The sequence below is a fragment of the Magnolia sinica genome, chromosome 1 (genome assembly GCF_029962835.1).
Source record: "Magnolia sinica isolate HGM2019 chromosome 1, MsV1, whole genome shotgun sequence".
NCBI lineage: Eukaryota > Viridiplantae > Streptophyta > Magnoliopsida > Magnoliales > Magnoliaceae > Magnolia > Magnolia sinica.
In genome coordinates this window covers 111374555-111401528 of record NC_080573.1, presented here as the reverse complement: position 1 = coordinate 111401528, position 26974 = coordinate 111374555, and the positions used below count along the sequence as shown (strand labels likewise).

The 26974-nt window shown below is 43.2% G+C and overlaps 1 protein-coding gene across 2 annotated transcripts; it reads left to right on the top strand.

Moving 5' to 3' along the window:
• Positions 1–1361: 1361 nt before the first annotated feature.
• On the top strand, positions 1362–26875 carry LOC131254075 (chlorophyllase-2). 2 transcript variants are annotated; one of them, XM_058255105.1, is made up of 2 exons: positions 1362–1670; positions 25950–26875. In XM_058255105.1, the coding sequence occupies exons 1-2, from the start codon at positions 1425–1427 to the stop codon at positions 26676–26678; spliced, it is 975 nt and encodes a 324-aa protein (XP_058111088.1). In that variant the 5' UTR covers positions 1362–1424; the 3' UTR covers positions 26679–26875. The 2 variants fall into 2 exon arrangements, with proteins under 2 accessions (XP_058111088.1, XP_058111089.1); XM_058255106.1 differs by lacking the exon at positions 25950–26875 and adding an exon at positions 6339–7113 and having other exon boundaries at positions 1375–1670.
• Positions 26876–26974: the final 99 nt, after the last annotated feature.

Sequence of the window (26974 nt, the reverse complement as noted above, 5' to 3'; positions counted from 1 at the left end):
AGATATCCAATCACTATTTTTTTCGTGTGGTGTGGTCTACCCGAGATACATATCCCCTCATTATTTAGGATTAAGCCTAAAATGATCTTTAAAGATGGATGAACGGAATGGATGAAATACATACATTATGGTGGGGCCCACAGAGCACCGACCACCAGCCCGGGGGAGTAGCCAATCCGTTTCCTGGTTATATAGCCTGAGGTGCACTTATATGTACTTGTACCACCGTAACTTGCCATAGTACCCCGCTGTTGTGGGGCCCACGTTATCTATGCATAAGATCCACCACGTTCATTAGATGCCTCTTCTATGTTAGGCCGTGGATCCAAAAACCAACCTTAAACAGAAACTCAGGTGGGGCACACCAGAAGGAAGAGTTGGGAAGGGATGTCCAACCAACTGTATATGCCATCTAATCCATTCACCAGATACAACCTGCTAGGATGAAGGACCACACCAAAAATCAGGAAATTCCAAAACCTATGTCGGGCATACCATGTGGATTTAGAGATCTTAGGTATGACGCGCTGTGGCCCACCTGAATTTTGGATCGGATCGAGCTCGTTTTAACGGTGAGCATGAGGGAAAGAACACAATGGACGGGGTGGATCAGATATACAGTTGACGTGGGTCCCACAACAGCTGGTACGACCAGAAGTTGTAGTGTGACAGGTACCATATGTTCGGGAAGCGGATTGTGTACTCAGTAACTCAGTACGGTGAGCGTACTGAGTAAACTCCTTGGGCCCAGTGTCATTTATACATTATATCCAGCGTACTGAGTAAACTCTGTGGGCCCCAGTGTCATTTATACATTATGTCCACTCCGTCCATCTCGTTTAACACATAATTTTAGGGTCTCATCCAAAAAATGGAGTATATGCAAAACCTCAAATGGACACACCACCGGAAACAGTGTGAATTGAACATCTACCGTTGAAAATTTCTTGGGGTCAACGGAAGTTTTAGATCAAGCTGATATTTGTGTTTTCCCTTCATCCATGTCTTTATTATCTTATGAACAGGTTGGATGACAAATAAACATCACTGAGGGCCTTAGAAAGTTTTCAAGGGTTGAAATCAATACTTCCACTTTTTCCAGTGGTTTGGTCGACTTGAGCGTTGTATATGTATCTATTTTGGGTTAAACCCATAAAATGATCTGGAAAAACGAATGGACGGGGTGGATAAACCACACGCATTCGCGGTGGGCCCAACTGAGTTTACTCAGTACGAAAAGAGCGTACTGAGTAACTCAGTACGCAATCCGATTCCATATGATCGCACCTCGTTATCGATGAAGGGTTCCCCTTTTCCCCCTGAATAAGCGGCTGGAATTTCTACACGTGTGCCACCCATTTGAAAGTTCCTTTAAGAGAGAGAGAGAGAGAGGCGATCGCAACTACTATAGCGAGTGGTTCGTTATGGTAGAAAGCATGGCGCGTGGTGTATTTGAAGACGGGAAGCATGTGGTGTCGGAGCTGAGAATCGAAGCAAAGACATCTTCAGATTATCCACCTCCTCCTAAGCCTCTCTTGATTGCGACGCCATCTGAAGAAGGAGAATATCCGGTGTTGGTATTCTTACACGGCTATCTCTTCTTCAACAACTTCTACTCGCAGCTTCTTCGACACGTTGCCTCTCATGGCTTCATCGTACTCGCACCTCAGGTCAGTTTCGTAATTTCCAACCCCTAATCTCTCCTCCTCGAATTTCTCTCTTTTATACTCTGGCAGAGTGTGATGGATGATGCGTGGGCACTTATGAATGATTTTTTTTTTTTTTTTTTTTTAAATTTTAATTACATGTGTCATACAAGAAAATCAAGTTAAACAATCCAATTTACTGTTCTCAGTTTAGACGTATCATGAACAAAAAATCAGGCTTATTTTATGGTCGGACTATTGAATTGGTGGACATTTATTGGACGGTTAAAATGAAAGAAATCCCATGTTCTGTTCCACGAATCAGAGGTTAAGATTTTAGACCATGAATTCGAGACAGCTGGTTTCCACAGTTTAGTCGGTTTAAATTGGGTTAATACGTCCCACGTTTACAATTTCTGAGTGCCCGCGTATCAAGCTTCATACGCGCCTGAGTATCATAGAACTCCCTTTCATACTCTCTCAGAGTGTGGTGGATGATACGCCGGCACTTATATATTCCGTACGTTGCATATAACTAATTTAAATTAAACGGTCCAGATTATGGGTCGTGGTCTAGATGTACCATGTAAAAAATAATTATGATTATTTGACTGCCTAAATATCGGACGGTTATAAATTTAAAATATACAGTGGTACTATTTCAAAAACATTTATCCATAAATCAGAGGTCAGGATTGCCCAACAAATCAGAGATTTTGGGACCATGACTCCTCTCTAGTGGCTACACAAACTGAACGGTTCATTTTACGTTAATGCATGCCACGTTTACAATTTCTGAGTGTGCGTCATACTCTGCCAGAGTATCACACCACTTCAAAAATAATTAAAAAAAAAAGTTGTGGTGAATGGTGAGAGTTTGCCACCATATTTTAAGTTATAGTCTCTATTGCAGTATATGTTGCATACTTGTTCAGGAATAGGAGCCGTCCAAGTCATGGGCCCCACTGTAGATGGATCATAGGAAGAAAAGAAATTCATATTGATTAAACAATGCATCCATCCGATCTTGATTAATGAATTTGGACCGTCCATTTGATGCCTGTGGATTTTGATGTTTAGAGTTGTTCGATGGTTCTGATCTTTTGGTCTATGCTTCACGCCCTGCGACTTTGATTGTTTTGGGGATTGGATTGTTGTGTATTATGCCACCTGTAGGTTGGATGAGCTTCACATCTTAGAAAATGATGGAAAACTATCACTTTGGCCTCTCGTTACCTTAGGTTTGCTTGAATACAGCCCGACCCATTGCATCGGTACTATAGCCGTTTATTTGATAGGGCTCCAAAGTCCCTCAAGGATGATAGAAAAAGAAAAAAGAAAAAAAAGAAAACTCTCATATTAAATATTTCAACACATTGATTATACAAGGCTTATGATGACCACTCATGTTCAAAGCAAAAGAGCCAAATTATAAAAGGTTAAAATAATCTAATTAAGAGCTTTTATTTATTGACTTTCCACCATACAAAGTGACACCCATTGCATTAATGCTTTAGATCATTGAAAGATGACACAGATTCAAAAAATAATTATCCAGTGTATCTAACTACAATAAAGAGTGTTTGGTTTTCTAATTATAAAGATAAATGGTTGGAAATGAGTAAATGATTACTTACTATGGTAATTGTGTAGTGGCATTACTTACATTTGTTTGCAATGATGAGTTTATTATGATTGTTTGTTTCACCCACAAATCACCGTAAAAAGGTTAGTTTTATAACATAAAAATGAAATGATTATAATTAATTTTACTCTTTCTTTTATAAGTGCATTTGACTTTTTATTTCCTAGCTGTAATTCTTGTTTAAACAAACACCTAAAACTGATAATAATGGCTCATTTACTTTGCATTGCCATTGCAATTGAAAAATCAAACACGCCCTTTAGTTTGAATGTATTCACACGCTGATCCATAGCTCAATTGGTAGACCGAGTGAAAGATATCTCGTTTCAACACTGAGGTCTTGGTATCGATCCCTAGTGGGGGTGGCTAACAGTGAAGTGTGAACTGACAGTGGGTGTACTAACAAACTAAAAAAAAAAAAAAAAGTTAAGAATATATTCAAGCAAACCTCATTGGATAATTCTTGAAAAAAAATAACTCTTGTGATTATCTAAAAAGCAGCATGATTTTATGTATTTGATCCATCTTATCCATCCTTTTTTCGCCTTCATTTTCACCGTGAAACCAAAAGTTAGGCTAATTTGAAACTTAGGTGGGCCACAACACAGGAAGCAATGTGAAATCATGCCTACGACCTATAAATTCGCATGGTGTGGCCCTCATTTGGCCCATTTTGGTGTCCCTTCATCCTAGTGTGGCCCACTAATGAATGGATTAGAGGCATATGCACAACACGGTGGGCCCCACAAACAGTTGGGAAACCCCTACAAAATGTTCCTTCTGGTGTGGCCAAGCTAAGTTTCTGTTTGGGCTGGTTATTGACTCCATAGTTTCTGTTTGGGCCGGTTTTTGACTCCATTACATTGAAGGGCAAATCTAATGGACGGGGTGGATCAGATGCACAGCTAAGGTGGATCCCACAGCAGCTCAGTACCACCCCACCTTGTGCTGGTATAGAAGACCATTTGAACACACCTCTGTTTCCAAATCATTATCTTCTTTTTCTTCATAAGGCCACGACTACTTTTTTTTTTTTTTTATGGAAACCTCCAAAGCTAGATCAGTAAAAGAATTGAGATTCAACACCATACTACAGTTCTTCAACTATTCAAAATCTACTCATATGTTGTGAACCTTTATTATTCAATGGGTTAACTTTTAATTAATTTTCCTTTTAATATTGAAATAGTGGTATATGTTGGTTCTCGAATTGATGATCTTATTCCTGACACCTATGTTTTCAGCATGAATTCACATGCAAGGAATTTCATTAAAGCCCACGTCTGCCTCCCGTGTATTAAAAATAATCCTTTGTAGCACAATATTAGTCATCTTTCTAGTGGAAAAATCAAAGGACTTGTTAAACCACAAGAGACTATATTGTAGAACGGTAACTTATTTATTTCAATGATAATAATAGGAATATGTAAAAGAGGTAAGAGTAAATATAGTAAATATACATGAGTCCATCTAACCAGCTATCTATAGTAAATATTCTTTCCTCTAACAGGGCCAAGCTTCTATATGCTTGACAAACATGGGGAATTTTCCTTAATGCAAGTATATAGGCATGGAGTTAGATCTAAATTGTTCATCAGGTGGGCCCTTGGCTTAAAAATCACAAACTATTAAACTTCTTGATCTTCCAATCAAAACACATTTACCTTCTCATTTGTAAAAAACATTTTGCCATTTGATGTGCATTTGGGGCTAACTCCATTTGTGCCATTGGTCCATTCCTTTTCTAATTAGATGACCAATATTCCTCTCCTTTCCTTGGTCCATGTAACCATTCAAACATCTTGAGGGTGAGGATTCAAGGAGCTGTTGCCAGTATTGTTAGAAACTAAAAGAACATTAGACCAAGTCAAAATTTTCGCGTGGCTATGTCGAGTCACTGGGTTGACTTGTCCAAGTCTTGACTCATTGGTCGCCCGAGCTGAGTCTGAGTTCTTGGTTTTTTAACAATCATATTAGTATTTTCTTTCAAAAAAATAAAAATAAAAATCGAAGGTATTGGTTGATAACAATCATAATGGCCAAAACATTGTTTGATATCTTGATTCACACTGATAATGGCCAAAACATTGTTTGATATCTTGATTCACACTGATAATGGCCAAAACATTGCTCACACACACACACACGCACACACGCATACACACGCACATGCACACACGCACACCCACGCACACCCACGCACACACACACACCCACACCCACACACACACCCACACACACACACACACACACACACACTAGAGGTCCGTATGTTGGAGATGAAACATTAAAGAAAATGGAAGGAGGAAATAAATAAAAAGGTTTTCATGATCTCTACTTCTCTTCATGTTCTTCGTCTCTGCTTAGCTTTACTTAGAAGTGAGTTGGTGCAGGCTGATGGCTCGACGAGAAAAGAAGAGGGCACAAAAAGACATGGTGGAGGTTGTAAGAAAGGACGTAATAACCTATAGTCTATCTGAACTTACCCCTTAATAGAGCGGAAGGTGGAAAAAGATTCATGTAGCTAACCCCAATTAGTTGGGATAAAGTTTAGATGATATGACCGGATAGAGATACGGTTGCACATTTTTCTTAGAAAAGAAGAAAACCATGCAAGTAAAATACCCAACATGAACAAGGATTTTTATTTCTTATAAAGTTAAACATAGGATTTTTCCCTTCAATATTTGATCACTTAATATTTTCCTTTTAACCTCCCACTTGATAGATTGAGTGGTTAGAGTTGCTCAGTTAACATGATTTTAGAGATATGTTTCATCTACTATGGGACCCACAATTTGGATGGCTTGGATGGTTGCACATCAGTGTCAAATGTGAGGATGATGAATCACCAGTGCCATTTCCAAAATGCTGCTAAACTAACCTAGGAGTCTGAATTTTAAACACTATCTTGAGCCCATACACCATCTTGAATCATGGGGTCGATTGAAGGTGTGGGATAGATAGACAATACACATGCAGTCTTGTTATTATTATTATTATTATTAGTGTACATCCATCACATCCATTTTATTGTATTTACACAGCTGTACCAAGTGGCGGGACCAGACAGTAGCAACGAGATCAAGTCCGTCGCTGCTACGACAGACTGGCTATCAGACGGACTACCCTGTGTGCTCCCCACTCAAGTGCGACCGAACCTACACAAGCTAGCACTGGCGGGCCATAGCCGTGGTGGCAAGGTTGCATTTGCATTGGCATTAGGTCATGCAAACACTTCACTTAAATTCTCAGCCTTGATAGGCATAGACCCAGTTGATGGAATGGACAAAGGGAAGCAAACCCCTCCGCCGGTCCTCACCTACATGCCCCACTCCTTTGATCTAAACATGGCGGTTTTGGTGGTCGGTTCGGGTCTTGGGGAGCTGAAAAAGAACCCTCTATTCCCTCCATGTGCACCCAAAGGAGTGAACCATGAGGATTTTTTCAATGAGTGTTGTGCCCCAGCATGGTACTTTGTAGCTAAGGACTATGGTCATGTGGATATGTTGGATGATGAGACTAAGGGTCTAAGGGGGAGAACTTCCTATTGCTTATGTAAGAATGGGAAAGAAAGGAAACCCATGAGGAGATTTGTGGGAGGGGTTGTGGTTGCATTCATGAAAGCTTATTTGGAAGGTGATTTTGGAGATCTAACAACTCTCAAAGAAGAGCCTGAGGTTGCACCTGTTGTGCTTAGGAACATTGATTTTCTAGTGTGAAAATAAGAGAGGTCTCTACAAACGTTTTTTATGTTTTAGATGGGAAGATCTTTAGTAAATTGCTAGATATGTTTGAAATTAAGTTTTGATGGTCTTGACAGGGAAAGTCTCATCTACAACTTGTTGGGGGTGTGGAGCCCACCGTGGTGTATGTATGGGATCTAACCAGTCTAACATGGGTGTCCCATAATGGACATAAGATGCCCCAGAAATTGTAACAATCCAACCACCAAGTGTTCTACCACATGAGTTTGAAGGTTTTTGGGTGGTTATCCATTGCTTTTTATCATGTGGCCCACATGATTGGGCGGCATGGTTTTTGGGCCATCGTATTTCATGATGGGGCAACCCCGTTGGATGCAAGAGCGTGAGAGGAACATTGATTTGCTAGCATGAAAATGAGAGAGTTTTGTGATGGGAAGAACTTGGTATTTTCATGAAAATATTTTAGTAAGTTCCTGCATATATTTCATATAAGACACTAAGTTATGATGGTATTAGTAGGAGGAGGTCACCTATGACTAGTTGTAATGAGATTCCCTTCTTCTTCGTGATTACCCAATGCACGTGGTTTGTGGGTGATTGTGTGCATCATAGTATCGCCTTAAAATGACACAGGGCCATCTGGTGTCATAAAAAAAAAAACAATTAGTTGTAAATGCAACCGGTAGAGGTGTGAGGTCCACCGTGGTGTATGTATAGCATCCAACTGGTCTAACATGGTTGCTGTGTGATGAAAATGAGATATCCCAAAAATCATCCTGACCCAACCATCATGCGGGCCATATGATTAAAAAAGAAAAAAGAGGAGGAAAACCACTTAAAAAGAACTTGAAATTACAAGGGATCTAGTTCAAGGTTGAGTAGCATAAACACTGACCAGCTAATAGATTGAAGTCGGTCCAAAGCCGAGCTCGAATGGCACCCAATGTCCGGCCAAAATCTTGCCTGATCCATAGCTCAGGTGGGCCACACCAAGGTGAGCTATGAGGGACTTTGAGGAGGAGCTGGGGTGACCACCACAGAAACTTTAGGATGGAATGTGGGTTCCACACTGTCATCTAACCCAATGAAATGTAGGTTTCACTCACTGTGTTGTATATGTCATCCAATTCATTCATCAATTGGGCCCCACCAAGTAATCAAGGCGTCCCAAAATTTAGGTGGGCTGCTAAAAGTGAATATATAAACTGAGGCACGATTGCAGAAAATTTAAGTAGGTGGCAAAAGGCGAAAATACAAGTTCTAGATCATCAACATAGGTATCATTAGATTTTCACATCACACACATATAACACGACCTACTTGGGATTGTGATTATTAAAACATTGCTAGAATAATCATAAGAATGGTTAAAAATAAATTCTGTAATTCCAACAAAAATTTCATGCACACGCATGGATGGGTGTGGACATGCATAAGTGAGTGTGAGAAACCCATTACAGGATTCGAGGAAGGTATCCATGTATCAGGCATCCATGTATTCTATCTCTGTTGCTAAATCAGATGGAATACTTTATGAAATGGACGGAGTTTTAGAAACTATAGCCGAAGCTGCTATTAAAATACCTGCGTGCAAAATGCTAGTACGGACGCAGTTCGTGTGTTGTTATTTGTGCATTTAAAGGCAAAAATATGAAGAAAATGATTATTTGTTACATTAAAATCATGACATCATGATGAGCTCTTGAATGGTCTACTCATAGCAGAACAGAAGCAGGCTCTTTATCTTCACGGTTTTTATATAAATTGTAAGTACTCAAAGCAGAACAGAAGCAGGCTCTTGAATTAGACGGTGTAATTTGTTGAGACGCAATTGCTATAGGATTTATGCCATGGTCTTTCCGTACCTTACACCTTTAGAAAAGCATTGGAATGAGAACGAAGCTTCTGTTGTATGTAGGATTGGGACCCGGCTTTATTTATATAAAATAGAGTGTTTAGGAGTTTGGAATCCATCAAAACTCCTCTCCCTATGGCTCCATATGAATTTGTTAATCCCAACTCAACTAAAATATTGTGTATCACAATTGTAGTGCACCACCTCTTACACAATTTTAGATGTATCACAATCGAGTGGGGTCCACTTATACTCCCAATCACACTATTCAACACTTATGACAATCTAGACCGTTGATCAATAAGGGCCACCTTATAGAATTCTTATATTTTTTCACTTGAGTTACATTGATCAAATTCAACACCAATGATTAATCTTTGAAAATATTTTGAATAAACATCCAGATGGTTAACCAATATAATTGTTGGATAATACGAGCAATGCTATTACAATCTGGTCCATCAAGACCACTAGTGTCGGATCGCGATAGCCATTACAACATTTAATTCAAGCCAAGTAAGATTAAGTACGGTCACAAAAACTACCAATTTTAATGACATAGATCAGAAACTAGGAAGTGTGATAAAAAGATTACACATGTAGTGTAATGATGTGCCTATTCTTAAGAGATCCTGAAGCTTTCAAATGTCTCTAACGAGACACAACTTTAATTTTTATTACTCATAACAAATCATGCACATTTAAAGAGAAACAGAAATTTATTTTATATCAGAATCATCCAAACTTTATAAATGAGATCTCTACAATATCTATGAAAATAAAACGCGCTCAACTCCCACTAACTGAATACATCTGTGGGATTAATCCACCCCATGGATGTTACGTGCTCTTGAAATGGGGTGATGGTCGGAAGCCCTTCAGTAAGCGGATCCACAATTATCTGCTTAGTGCCGATGAATTCCACATACACTAAATGATTCTAAACTCTTTTGGTTTTTTTTTTTTCACAATAAAATACTTGATGTCGATATATCTCGACCTTGATGAATGCTTCTTGTTACTAGAAAAGTAAATTATAGTTGAATTATCAGAAAAAAAAATCTTAATGGTTTCAGGATATGGTCCAATACCTGCAAATCTGAGAAGAAATGTTGTAACCAAAATACTTAATTAGATGTCTCATGATAATGAATGAACTTAGCTTATATGATGGATAAGGCTGTGGTCAACTATTTCACACTTTCCCAAAACACACCTATTATATAAGGGCGTGGATTGGCTATTGACAGGTTGAGTAGCAAGACTGCTACTAAAGTGACGTCACCAAGTTCCGTGGGGCCCACCATAATGTATGTTTTGTATCAACGTGTAATGCCCTGAAATTCAAGGGTCGAGCATAACTCAGCTCCCGAGTTCCAAAACATCACTTATGCAACATAATTAATGATGGATGTATGTTGACAGTATTAGTACATAAAACATGGAATAGATTAAGCCAAAACACAGATATGATTTAGGGAGAAGTGAATAAAGCAAGCGGAAGACTTATAGAAAAATATGTGTACAAGTGTAAATCCCTGAAGTACATATACAAACCAGGTCGCATGAAAGTGTTACTTAACAAAATTACAAGTATCAAGTTACATCATTTCAATTCTCAAAAATAATCCCAGAGATCCCTCGCATTAGACCAAGGCCCGCTAAAACCCGTCTGAAAACTGCATATAAGAGAACGCAGCCTCATCATCATCCAGCTCCCGCTCTGCCTCAGAAGTCGCATCCACATCTGCAACATCAGAGCCTAAGACAGAGTCTGGTGGGTGTTGAACACTGCCCCAGAACGTGGGAGTGAGTGATCAACTCAGTGGAACAATAAGGTACTGGTTAACATGTTATCAGTTCAATCAAACAGTAATGATAAAGCAGGACAATTAAATAAATCCTAAGTACTCTTATTAATGCAAGGATGTATGCAACATGATACGTGCCCTCACGCGTACACCCTCAGCGTCTTCATCTTACGTTACGCATGACATCGCCTCAAAGTGCGCCACATCTACAAAGCACATGCAAATGCGGTGCATGAATATGATTACCAAGTTGTTATTAGTCCGTTTTCACACAGTAGGATTGGGAAGCTAAGATACCTTCCTCATATCACCATCCAAACAGTAATCCATACTAGGGTCGTCAATCCTAGACATCTCATACTATCATATATTTGAGGTCGTAGCAAAGGGCTCGTCACCAATCAATGCACGCCTTTCATGCCTTTACTACCACAATTTGGCTCGTCACCTCCTTGCGGTATCCAGGTATGCTCGAGGTCACTACAAATGGCTCGTCACCAATCAATGTAGGCCGACAGCACGAATATAGTGTCCCATACCACCATAATCGGCTCACGAGTTTAGTTGCTCACTGGTCACTACGGGGAGGCTCGTCACCCCAGCGTAGGCCGACAGCTCGACCACGGTGTCCCATACCACCATGTCCGGCTCATGAGTCTTAGCGGATCAAGTACCATAGTTAATAGGATTTCACTGGTAAGTTCGGTATCCTAGATTCAAGCAATAGCGTCCATACATGGTGAACATACATCGGATAATTGGGTTACTTGACGAACTCGACTAGCATGAGCGCATGTTGAGTTGAGCGACATAAAGTGCGCAAACACTCCGCGTGGCCAAACCACTGCCGACAACTCTAATACGGCTCGGGTTCGTCTCATACATCCTACGTGGCGAAAGCAATCTCAACCACGAACATAGTGTCAATTACCGATTTCCTGGACTAAGGCATAGTCCCAAACACCTTACACTACTACAGATACTCATATGGATTGTAAAACAGTAATGGAACAACAACTTAAATCATGGTACATACGCATTTGAAGAATATCAACTTAACATAAATGTAAGCATAGGAATGCTTGAATTTAAATAACATGGAATGTAACTTGCATAAGGAAAATCATGTGCATCAATAGGAGTGTTGAGAATCACTTCTCAACGCCCGCAATTAGTGTAACAAATTACACTTTAGATCATTCATGCATTTCTACAAACACTTAGCATACATGGAACAACACACATGACGTATGTTGAAATACATGCATTTAGACAATTCCCTTTACCAAGGAGTTGTCATACATGCATCTAGCATACATACATGACAAATAATCATGGCAACCACAGGTGCATATTTTATACGTATACGGTACTTTATAAATACATATAGAATACACAAATCTCAATATAACGCATGCATATCAGGAAAGCAATGTAAACACAACATTTGGCATGTGAAATCTCATCCATAATAAGAATAAATCACTAACTGGCATTGAAAGCCTTGAAAACCATAACCTATATACACTTAAAGTCCGCACCTTACACGAAGAAAGAACCACCGAACCGATTTAGACGAGTTGTCTTCGTCAACGGCGAAAGAATACCCTAAAACAAGGATAGAAATGAGATACAACAACACCAAGTCTAATCTAAGCTCTAACACAGGTTAGGGTTAGATTAACTTACCCCAAAAAGAACTCAAAACCGTCAGAATAACGATTCAAAGTGAAGGTTCAAAGGTGAAGAAGAACAAGGAAGAATCCAAGATGATTCACCAACTTATCTCTCTCACTTTTTCTCTCTTTTCCACTCTCTTTCCAAGTTAGGGTTAGAGAAAATTCGTATGGAAAAGAGGGCTAGGGTTTAAGGACTATATATAGGCCTCAAAATGATGGAAATAACCTCAGGGACAAGGTATACCTAGGTTATAACCAAAACCCGCCTCATACGATCCAACGAAGCACTTCTGGTGGGCCTATAACCACGAAAGGTCGGACTTAAGCTCATTGACTATGGATCTAGGTCAGGCTGAGTTTTCATACCGACTGGCTCTTCAGATCAGCCGTGGCGGACCACACTCAATTCAACGGTCACGGAATCTCGATCAGGTCCACAAGCACTAGGATATGCCTGGGCCACCTATCCTGATCAGAGGGTGAAATTGAGTCAGAATCCAACGGTCAGATAGCTTAAAATCGTCGCGCAAGCGACACGACTCAGATTTCATAAAAACTTATTAAATTCCAACCGTTCTCACACTCTTTACTCCGAACTCAATCAAATCGACCCAGAACATCAGATGGACTTGATTTTTGAGGTGATGGTCAAGCCCAACCCGGTGACCGCAACAGCCTAAGATCATCACCATCGGACTTTCGACGCGCGGTCCAGGTCCGATCCAGATCTTCCAAAAATTTCCCAGAATAACTGGATTTAGTGATGGATCCCAGATTTCAGAGTAACGTAGCACTAACTAATTTACAAGTTTCAAGCCATGCAGATACAATTTAAAGTGATTGATGCGAATTTCACAAGCAATCGAGTATAGATCTAATTACCCCAAAAACAACTACTTAAGGAAATATTAGCACAAAAATTCCAAGGTCATTACAATCTACCCCCCTTAAAGAAAATTTCGTCCTCGAAATTCATACCTTCATATAAGCCTCAAGGATCAGAGGGTAGGTCTTTCTGACCTCAGCTTCAGATTCCCAAGTAGCCTCTTCCACACCATGATGCGTCCATAGCACCTTCACAAGAGGGATAACCTTGCTACGCAATACATGCTCCTTCCTATCCAGAATACGTGTCAGTCGCAGTACATAAGTGGCATCCTCACTCAACTGCACTTGCTCCCAACTGATAATATGCGAAGGATCAGGAACGTACTTCTTCAGCATAGAAACATGAAATACGTTATGCACGCCCGCAAGAGGTATGGGCAAAGTAAGGCGGTACGCTACCGCTCCCACTTGATCCAGAACTTGAAATGGACCAATAAATCTCGGCGTCAGCTTCCCCTTCTTACCGAATCGCAGAACTCCCTTCATAGGAGAGACCTTCAGAAAAACATGGTCTCCCACCTCAAACTCAAGCGGTCGACGCCTCGTATCAGCATAACTCTATGCGCTGTCGGAAGTCGACGTCGAATGATGTCGACCTTCTCAAGTCACCTGCACCAACTCGGGCCAAGCAAACTACGCTCACCAATTTCTGCCCAGCAATGTGGTGCTCTGCACGGGCGACCATACAACGCCTCATAGGGAGCCATGCCGATACTCGCCTGGAAACTATTATTATACGCGAACTCTACATACTGAAGACAATCATCCCAACTGTCCTTGAAATCCAAAACACAAGCTCGCAACATATCCTCCAGGACTTGATTCACGCGCTCCGTCTGCCCATCTGTTTGCGGATGAAACGCGGTGCTGAACTTCAGTTTCACACCCATTGCTTCCTGGATACGAGTCCAGAAGATAGATGTAAAACGCGTGTCTCTATCAGACACGATCTCCAGGGGAACTCCATGTCGACGCACTATCTCCTTGATATACAACCTAGCCAACTTGTCTGCAGAGTAAGTGACTCTGATCGGTAAGAAATGCGCCGACTTCGTTAATGGATCGATGATCACCCAAATAGAGTCAAATCCCTTCCTCGTCCTCGGCAACCCAGAAATAAAATCCATAGAGATGAAATCCCACGTCCATTCAGCTATGGGCATGGGCTGCAACAACCCAGGAGGTCGGCGATGCTCTGCCTTGACCTGCTGGCACGTGAGATAACGAGAAACAAATTCAGCAATCTAGACCTTCATATTGTCCCACCAATAAGACCTCTTCATATCCTGATACATCTTCGTGCTACCTGGATGCATCGCAAGTTTAGAACTATGGGCTAACTCGAGAACCTCACGTCTCAAGTCAGGGATGTCAGGAACACATAACCGGCCACGAAAACGTAGGCCCCCATCAGAACTAACACTCCAGTCGGAGCTCTCATCTGTACCAACCCGCTGCCTCATCTTCACCAAAAGCTCATCATCTGCCTGAGCTGCAACGATCCTCTCGTCGATAAGGGGCTGTACACGAATGTGTGCGATAACCTCATACGGCTCAACCACCGTAAGCTTTTGCTCAAAATCGCGCACGAACTCCAACATATCCCACTCTGCTATCATCAGCGGAGCCGCAAACTCAATAGCCTTCTTGCGACTCAACGCATCTGCCACAAGGTTCGCCTTGCCCGGATGGTAAGAAACATCGAACTTGAAGTCCTTCAATGTTTCCATCCATCTGCGCTGCCTCATATTCAAATCACGCTGCGTGAAGATATACTTAAGGCTCTTGTGGTCGCAAAAGAGCTCGAACTCCTCACCATAGAGGTAATGTCTCCAAAGTTTTAATGCGAAGATGACAGCTGCTAACTCCAGGTCGTGCGTAGGGTAATTCTCTTCATGTTTCCTCAACTGACGCGAAGCATAAGCAATCACCATGTCCTTCTACATAAGGACACAACCCAGACCAATGCGAGAGGCATCAGTATATATAATATACTTAACCCCTTGCTCTGGTAATACTAGCACATGGGCGGACGTCAACTTATCCTTCAGCTCCTGAAAAGCTAACTCCGCCTGCTCATTCCAAGCAAACTTCAAATCTTTCCGTGTCAGCTGCGACAATGGTCTGGCAATCTTCGAGAAGTCCTGAATAAAGCGTTGATAATAGCCCACAAGACCCAGAAAACTCCTTACCTCAGTAACTGAACCAGGCTGCTTCCAGTCCTGCACTGCAGCTACCTTGGCAAGGTCGACGACTATTCCTTCCTTGGACACCACATGTCCCAGGAACTTGACTTCCTCTTTCCAGAAATCATACTTCTTGAACTGTGCGAAAAGCTGATGCTTCCTAAGAGTATCCAAAATCGCTCTTAAGTGCTCCTCGTGCTCTGCCCGGCTCGCCGAATAAACTAAGATGTCATCGATAAAGACAATGACGAATCGGAACAGGAATGGCCGAAACACCCTGTTCATCAGATCCATGAACACGGCCGGTGCGTTCGTCAGACCGAACGACATCACAAGGAACTTATAATGACTGAAACTAGTCCTGAAAGCGGTCTTCTGCACGTCCCCATCCTTGACGCGCAACTGATGATACTCTGACTGCAGATCAACCTTCGAAAAGTACCGTGCCCCCTTCAACTGATCAAATAGATCATCAATCCTGGGCAAAGGGTACTTATTCTTCACAGTTACCAGATTCAGCCTGCGATAATCAATACACAATCGCAAGGAACCATCCTTCTTCTTCACAAACAAAACAGGTGCTCCCCAAGGAGACACACTAGGCCGAATAAAATCCAATTCCAGCAAACCATCTATCTGCTTCCTCAACTCCTTCATTTCACTCGGAGGCATACGATAGGTGGGTAAAGAAATGGGCGCCGCACCAGGCATAAGATCGATAGCAAAATCAATCTCACGCTAAGGAGGTAATCCAGGAATCGACTCAAACACATCTTCAAACTCCTGAACTACCGGCGTACTAACCAACGCCGAGTCGGCTGAACTCTCCAACAGAGAAGAATAAAAATCAATACGAAGAGGGTAACTGACTTGTACTGGGAAAGTAACAGTCTCGCCCTTAGGTCCATGGATCGTCACTGATCTAGCTTCACAATCAATCTCAGCTCGCATCCTCGTGAGCCAATCCATACCCATAATAACATCATAGTGATAAAGTGGTGCGATTAGCAAATCAACACGGATCGATCCACTTCCCAGATCGACCAAACAATCCATACAACGCTTGTCCAAAGCAGAGAAAATCCCAGTAGCGGTAGTAAGCGTCACTCCTTGCATAGGAACAGATCTCAAACCCAAACGCCTAACTGCCGCATAAGATATAAGAGAAGTAGTGGATCTAGTATCCACTAACACAGAAATGGGAATACCTTCAATGTGCGCTGTCACCTCAAAGGACCTTGGCACTAAGTCAGACATAGGCGCTTCAGCTGAAAGTGCATGAACACGAGCCTGCTGCTGACGATTCGGCGGAGGAACCATGGGCCGCTGAGGTGGCCTGAAGCTAGGAACTGCAGGTCTGAAGGATGGATGAGCTGGCGCTGATCGAAGAGGTGGAGGGAAAATAACCTGAGGCATCGGACGGCTAACCCTCTGCGGTGGAGTAAAACCACCGGCTGGCATACGGGAGAAGCAAAAACGGTCCAAGTGCCCCACCTTCCCATAATAGGAACATCGAAGATCAGCTCTCATCTGCTGAGCAGGCGGCGCTGAACGCCTAGGAGGAGAATCTGCTAGCAGTTTCTTGCCAAGGAAAGGTGCACTCTGAAAGTCCGGTCGCGGCCTAGGAACCATCGGTGCTCGCATGCGGGACGCTCTATCTCCATCCTGCTCTGCTCGCAAGGACATGCTCACCAGCTCCGCATAAGAAGAAATGCTAGCACAGCAAATCTTCGATCGGATTTCAGGTCTCAGTCCCTCAGAGAAACGTCGCATCCTCATCGGCTGATCACCCAGGATCAAAGGAACATACCGCCCCAACTCAGTAAACCGGTTCTCATACTCCGTAACCGACAACCCTCCCTGGCGGAGGCGAAGGAACTCACTCTCCTTCTCATGTTGGTACGTGACCGGGAAATACTTCTCGTGGAAGCGCGCCTCAAACGCCTGCCACGACCACACAAGGATCGGGTGCGACGATCCCTCTCGCGCACACTGTCCACATTCTTCTCGCTGGCATGCACTTCACCAAGTGGCACCTTCAGGAGGCGGGATATCAAAGCAACATCGACGATACCCACACGACCGCTACCACAAGGAATCTTGAACTGCAGAGGCTCCAGCGAAAGCTCAAGAATGTTTGCATAGAAAGCTCGAACAGTGCTAGCATTCGCGCGATACTCGCCTTCGAACAAGGGACCCCAACCAGCCCCTTCTAGGCGCTCCAACAAGAAAAACTCACCAAAGAGCCGCGGATCAACATGAGCCTCAAAAAGGACTCTACGGCCTTCATAGACTCCATGCGACAACTCCGCCAACAAAGTCCTACTAACGGGAGCTCGAGGATCGAGGTCCCGCTTCATCTGGAATTTACGCGTGGCGGACGTGCTCGCGGCGGCTCCTCTCGGCCTCCGTGCACAGGTTGGGCGGCTCGGCCCGGCTTCATCCACAGGCGCTCTCTTCTTCCCCATCAAGGAAAGAAGGGAAGAAATGGAAAAGATGGCCGTCACAATCTCAAAGAGGGCCATGAGAAATGAGAGAAAGAGAGCAATAGGAAGATGGTGAAGCTTCCATACAACTATTAGCCAAAAAGAGGATGGAATAGCTCAAATGAGAAGGAAAGAAAAAGAAATCAGCAACGGGAAGGAAGACTTGGAGATGGGGTGATGGGTTTGCACGAAAAATGGAAGAAGAAGAAGATTTGGGAGAGATTTGAGAGGATTTGGAGAGGGTTTTGAAGAAAGGGAGAGCTTGGAAGAGGGCTTTGTGAAGGAAACAGGAAAAAGAAAGAGGTTTAAAGGTGAAACCGTGGAGGGGTGGGCCACACTAGGCCTAGAAATGATCGGCCCGCGTCGTCCCGGCCCGCCTGGCCCGCTGACCGGCGATCCCTCGCCGAACCGGCGATGGCATCGCCGGTCTCTGGACATTCTGGCGATGCCTCGCCGTTTTGGCGAGGCCCTCCTGGTCCCCCATGCTCAGAAAAGTGTGGGTCCCCCCCGAGCCCCACTGGAAATGCCCCGATCGGCCCCTTGCGTAGTTTGACGCTTATCGGGTCATTCTGGCAGAAATCTGATTAAAATAGAGATTTCTTGAGGGGTTAAGGGTTAAAACAAGATGATAAACCATCTACATTCATTAATAGATGGTCTGGGAAAGGTTTCGGGTCGCTGTGTGTGATTAGGTAAGAGTACAGACTCGATCTCGGCGAAGGCTTTCAAGAAACTTTCGCCGATAGAAGCGACGGAGCACAAACACAAAATCTACGATAGACCCGCACTCAAATACACTAAAGTGACGACAACGTGCGGTGTGTGACCATAACCCAGGTCCGGTTTAATCCAGATCATTCTCTGATACCAACTTGTAACGCCCTGAAATTCGGGGGTCGAGCATAACTCAGCTCCCGAGTTCCAAAACATCACTTATGCAACATAATTAATGATGGATGTATGTTGACTGTATTAGTACATAAAACATGGCATAGATTAAGCCAAAACACAGATATGATTCAGGGAGAAGTGAATAAAGCAAGCGGAAGACTTATAAAAAAATATGTGTACAAGTGTAAATCCCTGAAGTACATATACAAACCAGGTCGCATGAAAGTGTTACTTAACAAAATTACAAGTATCAAGTTACATCATTTCAATTCCCAAAAATAATCCCAGAGATCCCGCGCATCAGACCAAGGCCCGGTAGAACCCGTCTGAAAACTGCATATAAGAGAACGCAGCCTCATCATCATCCAGCTCCCGCTCTGCCTCAGAAGTCGCATCCACATCTGCAACATCAGAGCCTAAGACAGAGTCTGGTGGGTGTTGAACACTGCCCCAGAACGTGGGAGTGAGTGAACAACTCAGTGGAACAATAAGGCACTGGTTAACATGTTATCAGTTCAATCAAACAGTAATGATAAAGCAGGACAATTAAATAAATCCTAAGTACTCTTATTAATGCAAGGATGTATGCAACATGATGCGTGCCCTCACGCGTACACCCTCAGCGTCTTCATCTTACGTTACGCATGACATCGCCTCAAAGTGCGCCACATATACAAAGCACATGCAAATGCGGTACATGAATATGATTACCAAGTTATTATTAGTCCGTTTTCACACAGCAGGACTGGGAAGCTAAGATACCTTCCTCATATCACCATCCAAACAGTAATCCATACTAGGGTCGTCAATCCTAGACATCTCATACGATCATATATTTGAGGTCGTAGCAAAGGGCTCGTCACCAATCAATGCACGCCTTTCATGCCTTTACTACCACAATTTGGCTCGTCACCTCCTTGCGGTATCCAGGTATGCTCGAGGTCACTACAAATGGCTCGTCACCAATCAATGTAGGCCGACAGCACGAATATAGTGTCCCATACCACCATAATCGGCTCACGAGTTTAGTTGCTCACTGGTCACTACGGGGAGGCTCGTCACCCCAGCGTAGGCTGACATCTCGATCACGGTGTCCCATACCACCATGTCCGGCTCATGAGTCTTAGCGGATCGAGTACCTTAGTTAATAGGATTTCACTGGTAAGTTCGGTATCCTAGATTCAAGCAATAGCGTCCATACATGGTGAACATACATCGGATAATCAGGTTACTTGACGAACTCGACTAGCACGAGCGCACATTGAGTTGAGCGACATAGAGTGCGCAAACACTCTGCGTGGCCAAACCACTGCCGACAACTCTAATACGGCTCGGGTTCGTCTCATACGTCCTACGTGGCGAAAGCAATCTCAACCACGAACATAGTGTCAATTACCGATTTCCTGGACTAAGGCATAGTCCCAAACACCTTACACTACTACAGATACTCATATGGATTGTAAAACAGTAATGGAACAACAACTTAAATCATGGTACATACGCATTTGAAGAATATCAACTTAACATAAATGTAAGCATAGGAATGCTTGAATTTAAATAACATGGAATGTAACTTGCATAAGGAAAATCATGCGCATCAATAGGAGTGTTGAGAATCACTTCTCAACGCCCGCAATTAGTGTAACAAATTACACTTTAGATCATTCATGCATTTCTACAAACACTTAGCATACATGGAACAACACACATGACGTATGTTGAAATACATGCATTTAGACAATTCCCTTTACCAAGGAGTTGTCATACATGCATCTAGCATACATACATGACAAATAATCATGGCAACCACAGGTGCATATTTTATACGTATACGGTACTTTATACATACACATAGAATACACAAATCTCAATATAACACATGCATAACAGGAAAGCAATGTACACACAACATTTGGCATGCAGAATCTCATCCATAACAAGAATAAATCATTCACTGGCATTGAAAGCCTTGAAAACCATAACATATACACTTAAAGTCCGCACCTTAAGCAAGCAAAGAACACCGAACTGATTTAGACGAGTTGTCTTCGTCAACGGCGAAAGAATACCCTAAAACAAGGATAGAAATGAGATACAACAACACCAAGTCTAATATAAGCTCTAACACAGGTTAGGGTTAGATTAACTTACCCAAAAAAGAACTCAAAACCGTCAGAATAACGATTCAAAGTGAAGGTTCAAAGGTGAAGAAGAACAAGGAAGAATCCAAGATGATTCACCAACTTATCTCTCTCACTTTCTCTCTCTTTTCCACTCTCTTTCCAAGTTAGGGTTAGAGAAAATTCGTATGGAAAAGAGGGCTAGGGTTTAAGGACTATATATAGGCCTCAAAATGATGGAAATAACCCCAGGGACAAGGTATACCTAGGTTATAACCAAAACCCGCCTCATACGATCCAACGAAGCACTTCTGGTGGGCCTATAACCACGAAAGGTCGGACTTAAGCTCATTGACCATGGATCTAGGTCAGGCTGAGTTTTCATACCGACCGGCTCTTCAGATCAGCCGTGGCGGACCACACTCAATTCAACGGTCACGGAATCTCGATCAGGTCCACAAGCACTAGGATATGCCTGGGCCACCTATCCTGATCAGAGGGTGAAATTGGTTCAGAATCCAACGGTCAGATAGCTTAAAATCGTCGCGCAAGCGACACGACTCAGATTTCATAAAAACTTATTAAATTCCAACCGTTCTCATACTCTTTATTCCGAACTCAATCAAATCGACCCAGAACATCAGATGGACTTGATTTTTGAGGTGATGGTCAAGCCCAACCCGGTGACCGCAACAGCCTAAGATCATCGCCATCGGACTTTCGACGCGCGGTCCAGGTCCGATCCAGATCTTCCAAAAATTTTCCAGAACAACTGGATTTAACGATGGATCCCAGATTTCAGAGTAACGTAGCGCTAACTAATCTACAAGTTTCAAGCCATGCAGATACAATTTAAAGTGATTGATGAGAATTTCACAAGCAATCGATTATAGCGCTAATTACCCCAAAAACAACTACTTAAGGAAAGATTAGCATAAAAATTCCAAGGTCGTTACACAACGCCATTCATCCATATGAATGGATCATTGTCCGGTAATATCCAAAGAATGAGTCACATCCAAAGCTCCAGTGGACCCACCACAGAAATCAATGGAGAGAGTGACACCACCATTAAAAACTTCTAAAGGCTACAAAAGTTTTCAATCAAGCTAATATTTGTGTTTTCCCTTCTTTAATGTCTTTGTTAACTTATGAACAGCTGGATTTCAAAAAATCATCACGGTGGGCCTTATGAAGGTTTCAACGGTGGGCGTTAATCTTCCCATTGTTTTCTGTGGTGGGTCCACTAAAGCTTTGGATCTGCCTCGTTTTCTGGGTTATGCCTTAAAATAATATCTCCAAATGAATGGACTTTGTGGATACAACACATGCACCATAGTGGGGTCCACATAACTTGGTGACGTCACTTCAGTAGCGATTCTGTCAGTATCCAATCCTCGTCCATTATAGAATAGCCTTTTTATACAAGTTTTTATGTCCACCTTGCCATTATGCGTTCATTATGCGTGCGTGACATCCACTCCGTCCATCACTGCATCCATGTATTCTATTTGCATAGAAACATAGGCTAACAAACAGTTGACGTGGGCCACACTATCTAAAAATAATTTCCTAAAATCATTAAATCACGTGGTGTGGCCCACCTGAGTTTTATATTGGCCTATTTTTGTGGTGTTCAATCACCCTGGAGGCTCTCATCTCATGAACGGATTGGATGGAATGTGAAAAACGCGGTGGCCCTAAACACAAGGTGGAAGGCTGTGATGGTGGGCGTTCCTATCCCAGCTTCTCCTCTGGTGTGGTCCACCTGAGTTTTAAATCGGCCTGATTTTCATGGTCCATTCATCCTGGTTGGATTCATCTTATAAACGGATTGGATAGAATAAACAAAACACGCTGGGCCCTAAACACAAGAGGGAAGGTTTTAACTGTAACCAACCCCCTCCCAACTGTTCCTGTGGTGTGGTCCACCTCAGTGTTGGATCGGACTGATTTTTCACATACGAGGTGAAATTGTAGAGGCCCACCTTTTGAACGAGTGGATTCTGTCCCTACATAGTGGTGGGGCCCACATAAAAATTATAGAATAAGCTTATTGTGTAGGTTATCCTTCCTCGCGTCCATGTGCTCGTTTGAACGGTCATTGAGGCCATTGACAGATGGGCCCCGCAGTGGAGTAATTTAGCCCTGGTCCTATCATTTTCGAGCCATGAATGCAGCTCCTGAACCCTGTTCCCAACCGTTCCCTGTGCCACGTGGCGGTCACATATCTCTATTACTACGTGCATGTTTACTCTCTAGGTCTAACCCACTTCTTACTCCATCTGGCAGAGTATGACCATCCGTACTCATGCATTCTCCCGACATACACGTGTAATAAATGAATCGAAATCAAAACCGTCCAAACGTCCATTTACGGGATGAGGTGGGCCATTATCACAAAACCATTTTAAATTATTACTTGATGCTAATTTTTTGAATCTCGACGGTTGAATAATTTTAATATTTTAGAGTTTCAGTTGTCCGCCATCAATCAGACTGCTACAACGATCATTTGATGTCATTTTGTTTTAGGAACCATCTACTGGGGCCCTACTATTTTAAAAGTTTAGATTAGAAGACGTGTGTGCCACGTGTAAAGTGTTTGTGCGTGAGTATGAACAGTCGTATTCTGCTCGAGCATCAAAAGCTTCGTTTTTCAGAATCCTTTCCAGAGTATAAAAGGAAGACAAATGTCATACCTGAGACTGAGAATTCATTTCCTCGTAAACGTCCTTTCATGCAACCAATCATCCGAACCGGCAATCAATGCATGCTTCTTTCTCTCTCTCTGGGTCAGACTTCCTGGGTTGACTATTTACGGCCCAGAATCCTCTAGAACACCTGTTTGTGGGAAGCGTCCTTCTGTGAGCGTGTGACACCCAATCCGTCCATCCAATTTTAAACCTCATGTTCACCGTCCAAAATAAAACTCAGCTCGATCCAAAGTCTAGGTGGGTCACACCACGAAAAAAACATATAAAATCACCCTAAAGACTCTTTAAGTTCACTGAGTGCAGCGCATCTTAGTTTTGGATAAGGCTAATTTCTGCTATATTATTATAAATTCATCCTAGTGGGGCTCGTCCGATGTACGACTTGGATGGCAATCTCAATGCGGGGTGGCCCACCTGAGTTTTGGATCGGCCTGATTATTGATGAAACGTACTTAGACGAGGTTTCGCAACCGATGGACGGAGTGGATGTCACACAAACATCTCGGTGGGGCCGCAGAGCTCGGGTGTTGCACGCTCCGGTTCCCTGTTCGGGGCAGTTCTTAAATGATGGTGGGTCTCCCACCGTACACGTGGCATGTACATATAAAATTATGAACCGTCCAAATCATCGGTTCTATTATGGATGATACATAAGTCGAAGATCTCACTAATTGGACGATCTTAACTTTCTGATTGCTTCCATTGAACTTGGCCCACTAATCACATTAGTTAGTTAACCGTCAATACAGCCATTGAAGGGATGGTTTGGATCATTGCATTAGTGTCGTTTTGGGACATGATCTATCCGCAGTGACCACATGATTTGTATGGTCTTTATTGTGTACACGTAAGCCATTCCACTGTAGATGGGTCACCACCATCGGAAAACAGCGGTAAACTATCAAGTTAGTCTGGTCCGATCTCGTAGTCGGAAACGGACTGGCTACTCCCCCTGCCACCAGCCCCGTGGCTGGTGGTCTGTGCTCTGTGGACCCTACCATGATGTGTATGTTTCATCCATTCCGTTCATCCATTTTAAAAGATCATTTTAGGCTTGGTATCAAAAATTAGAAGTATATAAATCTCAGGTAGTCCACACCACATGAAAACAATAGTGATGGGATATCCACCATTAAAATCCTCCTAAGGCCCACTGTACTGTTTATTTGATATCCAATCTGTTGAGTAGGTCATACAGGCTCAGATGAAGGGAAAAAACAAAAATCAGCTTGGTCCAAATCTTTTATGGCCCCCAAAATGTTTTTAATGGTCGATGCTCATTCAACACTGTTTCCTGTAATGTGGTCCAGTGAGATTGGGATATACCTCATTTTTGGTCTCGTACCGTAAAATGATCTGTAAAAATAGATGGACAGCATGGATGAAACACATACATCATGATGGAGCCCACAGAGCACCGACCATCAGCCACGGGGCTGGTGTCAGGGGGAGTAGCCAATCTGTTTCCCTCGTAGTCTAAGTGCATGGAAACCTTACCATGCATCAACTTGCATTTGGATCAGTTGACCTCCACATCACCCATCTGGACCGTCCATTAGGTCCAGCTCATACTTATTGGCTGCCTTCCAAAAAATAATAAAATGATAGATTGATCCAAACCGTATGAATAATTGACGTGATCATCTGTAGGAATAGGTCCAGTCACCATCTGATTTCTGCATTTTTAGCACAGCCGTTGAAAAGGAGGGACAGAACATAATGGACGGCCCTGATAGATGAAATGCATGTCGAGGAATCCAAAAGCAACTAGGTGTATGGGAAGGTTTCCATACACTGTGCTCACGAGCTGTTATATGATACTCGGGTTGCATATGATTCTTGATACGCAGGCACTCATGAAATTGTAAACGTGGCATATATTAACTCAAAGTAAACCGTCTAGATTGTGGGGCCCACTGTTACCAAACCACAATCACAGGACCAGATTGGTTTAAGAATTCTAACCTCTGATTCTTTGACACTTATTTGTCGAAATAGGACCGTTGGATATAACCCCAAAATGCATACGCATGCACACAACCATTGTATGAATGGCCCATCTGCAACCAAAATCAAAACCGTCCAAATGGTGGGCCGAGCCCCACTGGAGATGATATATAACTCTACAGATTCTAAACTCCGACGAGACCCACTGTAGATGAACGGTTCAAATCACGAGACCATTTCAGCACATGGGCCCCAACGGCGGGGACTCAAAAATGGAGTCGCCCGTCTCTATAAAGGCATTGGCAGCAGCTCCGCTGCATGCATGCATGCCTGCATACGACTCTCTCATCTCAAACATGGAAGTGGGACAGGGAAAGCGGTTTTGGGCTCTTTGGGCAGTTCTGGTATGCGCTGCTGCTGCGATAAGCGGTATTGAGGAGGAAAATGGCGGTAAGGAGCTGAGTTACGGTGGCGGGAAACCTGGGGTCGGGTTGGATATCGGGAGTGGTGCGGTTAGAGATGCGATTGGCGAAGGCGGCCCAGATGGTGGCGGCAAGCACCATGAGAAGAAAGGAAGAAAGCATGCCGGAGTCGGTGGTGGTGGTGGTGGTGCCGGCGGAATTGGCGGAGGAATGGGTGGTGGTAGTGGTGGGGTAGGCGGAGGAATGGGTGGTAGTGGTGGTGGTGGTCTGGGCGGAGGAATGGGTGAAGGTGGCGGAGGGTTTGTTGCCGCTGGTGTAGGTGGAGGAGCTGGATATGGATTTGGTGGGGACGGCGGAGGATTAAGTGGGCCCAGTGGCGAAGGAGGAATGGGTGGTGGTTATGGAATGGGTGGAGGGAGCGGCAGCAACAACGGTGGTGGTGGTATGGGAGGAATAGGTGGAGGGATTGGAGTTGGAGGTGGTGCAGGAATTGGAGGCAGCACTACGATTGGTGGAGTGCCAGTGATTGGCGGTGGTGCTGGAATCGGTGGAGGTGCAGGGATCGGGATCGGTGCTGGTAGCGGTGCTGCCGGTGGTGGCGGCGGTGGAAATAGCGGCTTTGTTAAAAGTGCCGAGAATGAAAGGAAGAAGAAGAAGAAGCTGCAGCAGCAGCATTAGACTGAAATGAAGATGTGTTTATACCACTAATGCTAGTACTAGTAGTGCAGCATATCAGGACTATGGTTTTCTTCTTCCTCTTTGTTGTTGTCGTCGTCGTTTCCTTGTAGTAGTTATTGTCGTTGTCGTTGATGTCTATGTTGTGGTAGTTGTTGTTGTTGTTCTGTTATATATTAGTACGATATTAGTGTTGGTTATCTAAGATGTTTGTATGTGTTCTACCCTTGATGAAGCAGGATCTACTGCAAAGCTTTTTGTAGGGTAAACTTAAAACACGATTTGTGGGGCCCACTGGG

Coding starts and splice junctions, on each gene's coding strand:
- LOC131254075 (XM_058255105.1), top strand. CDS start 1,425: ATGGTAGAAAGCATGGCGCGTGGTGTATTTGAAGACGGGAAGCATGTG. Junction 1,671..25,949: donor TCATCGTACTCGCACCTCAG/GTCAGTTTCGTA, acceptor GAAGTGGGACAG/GGAAAGCGGTTTTGGGCTCT.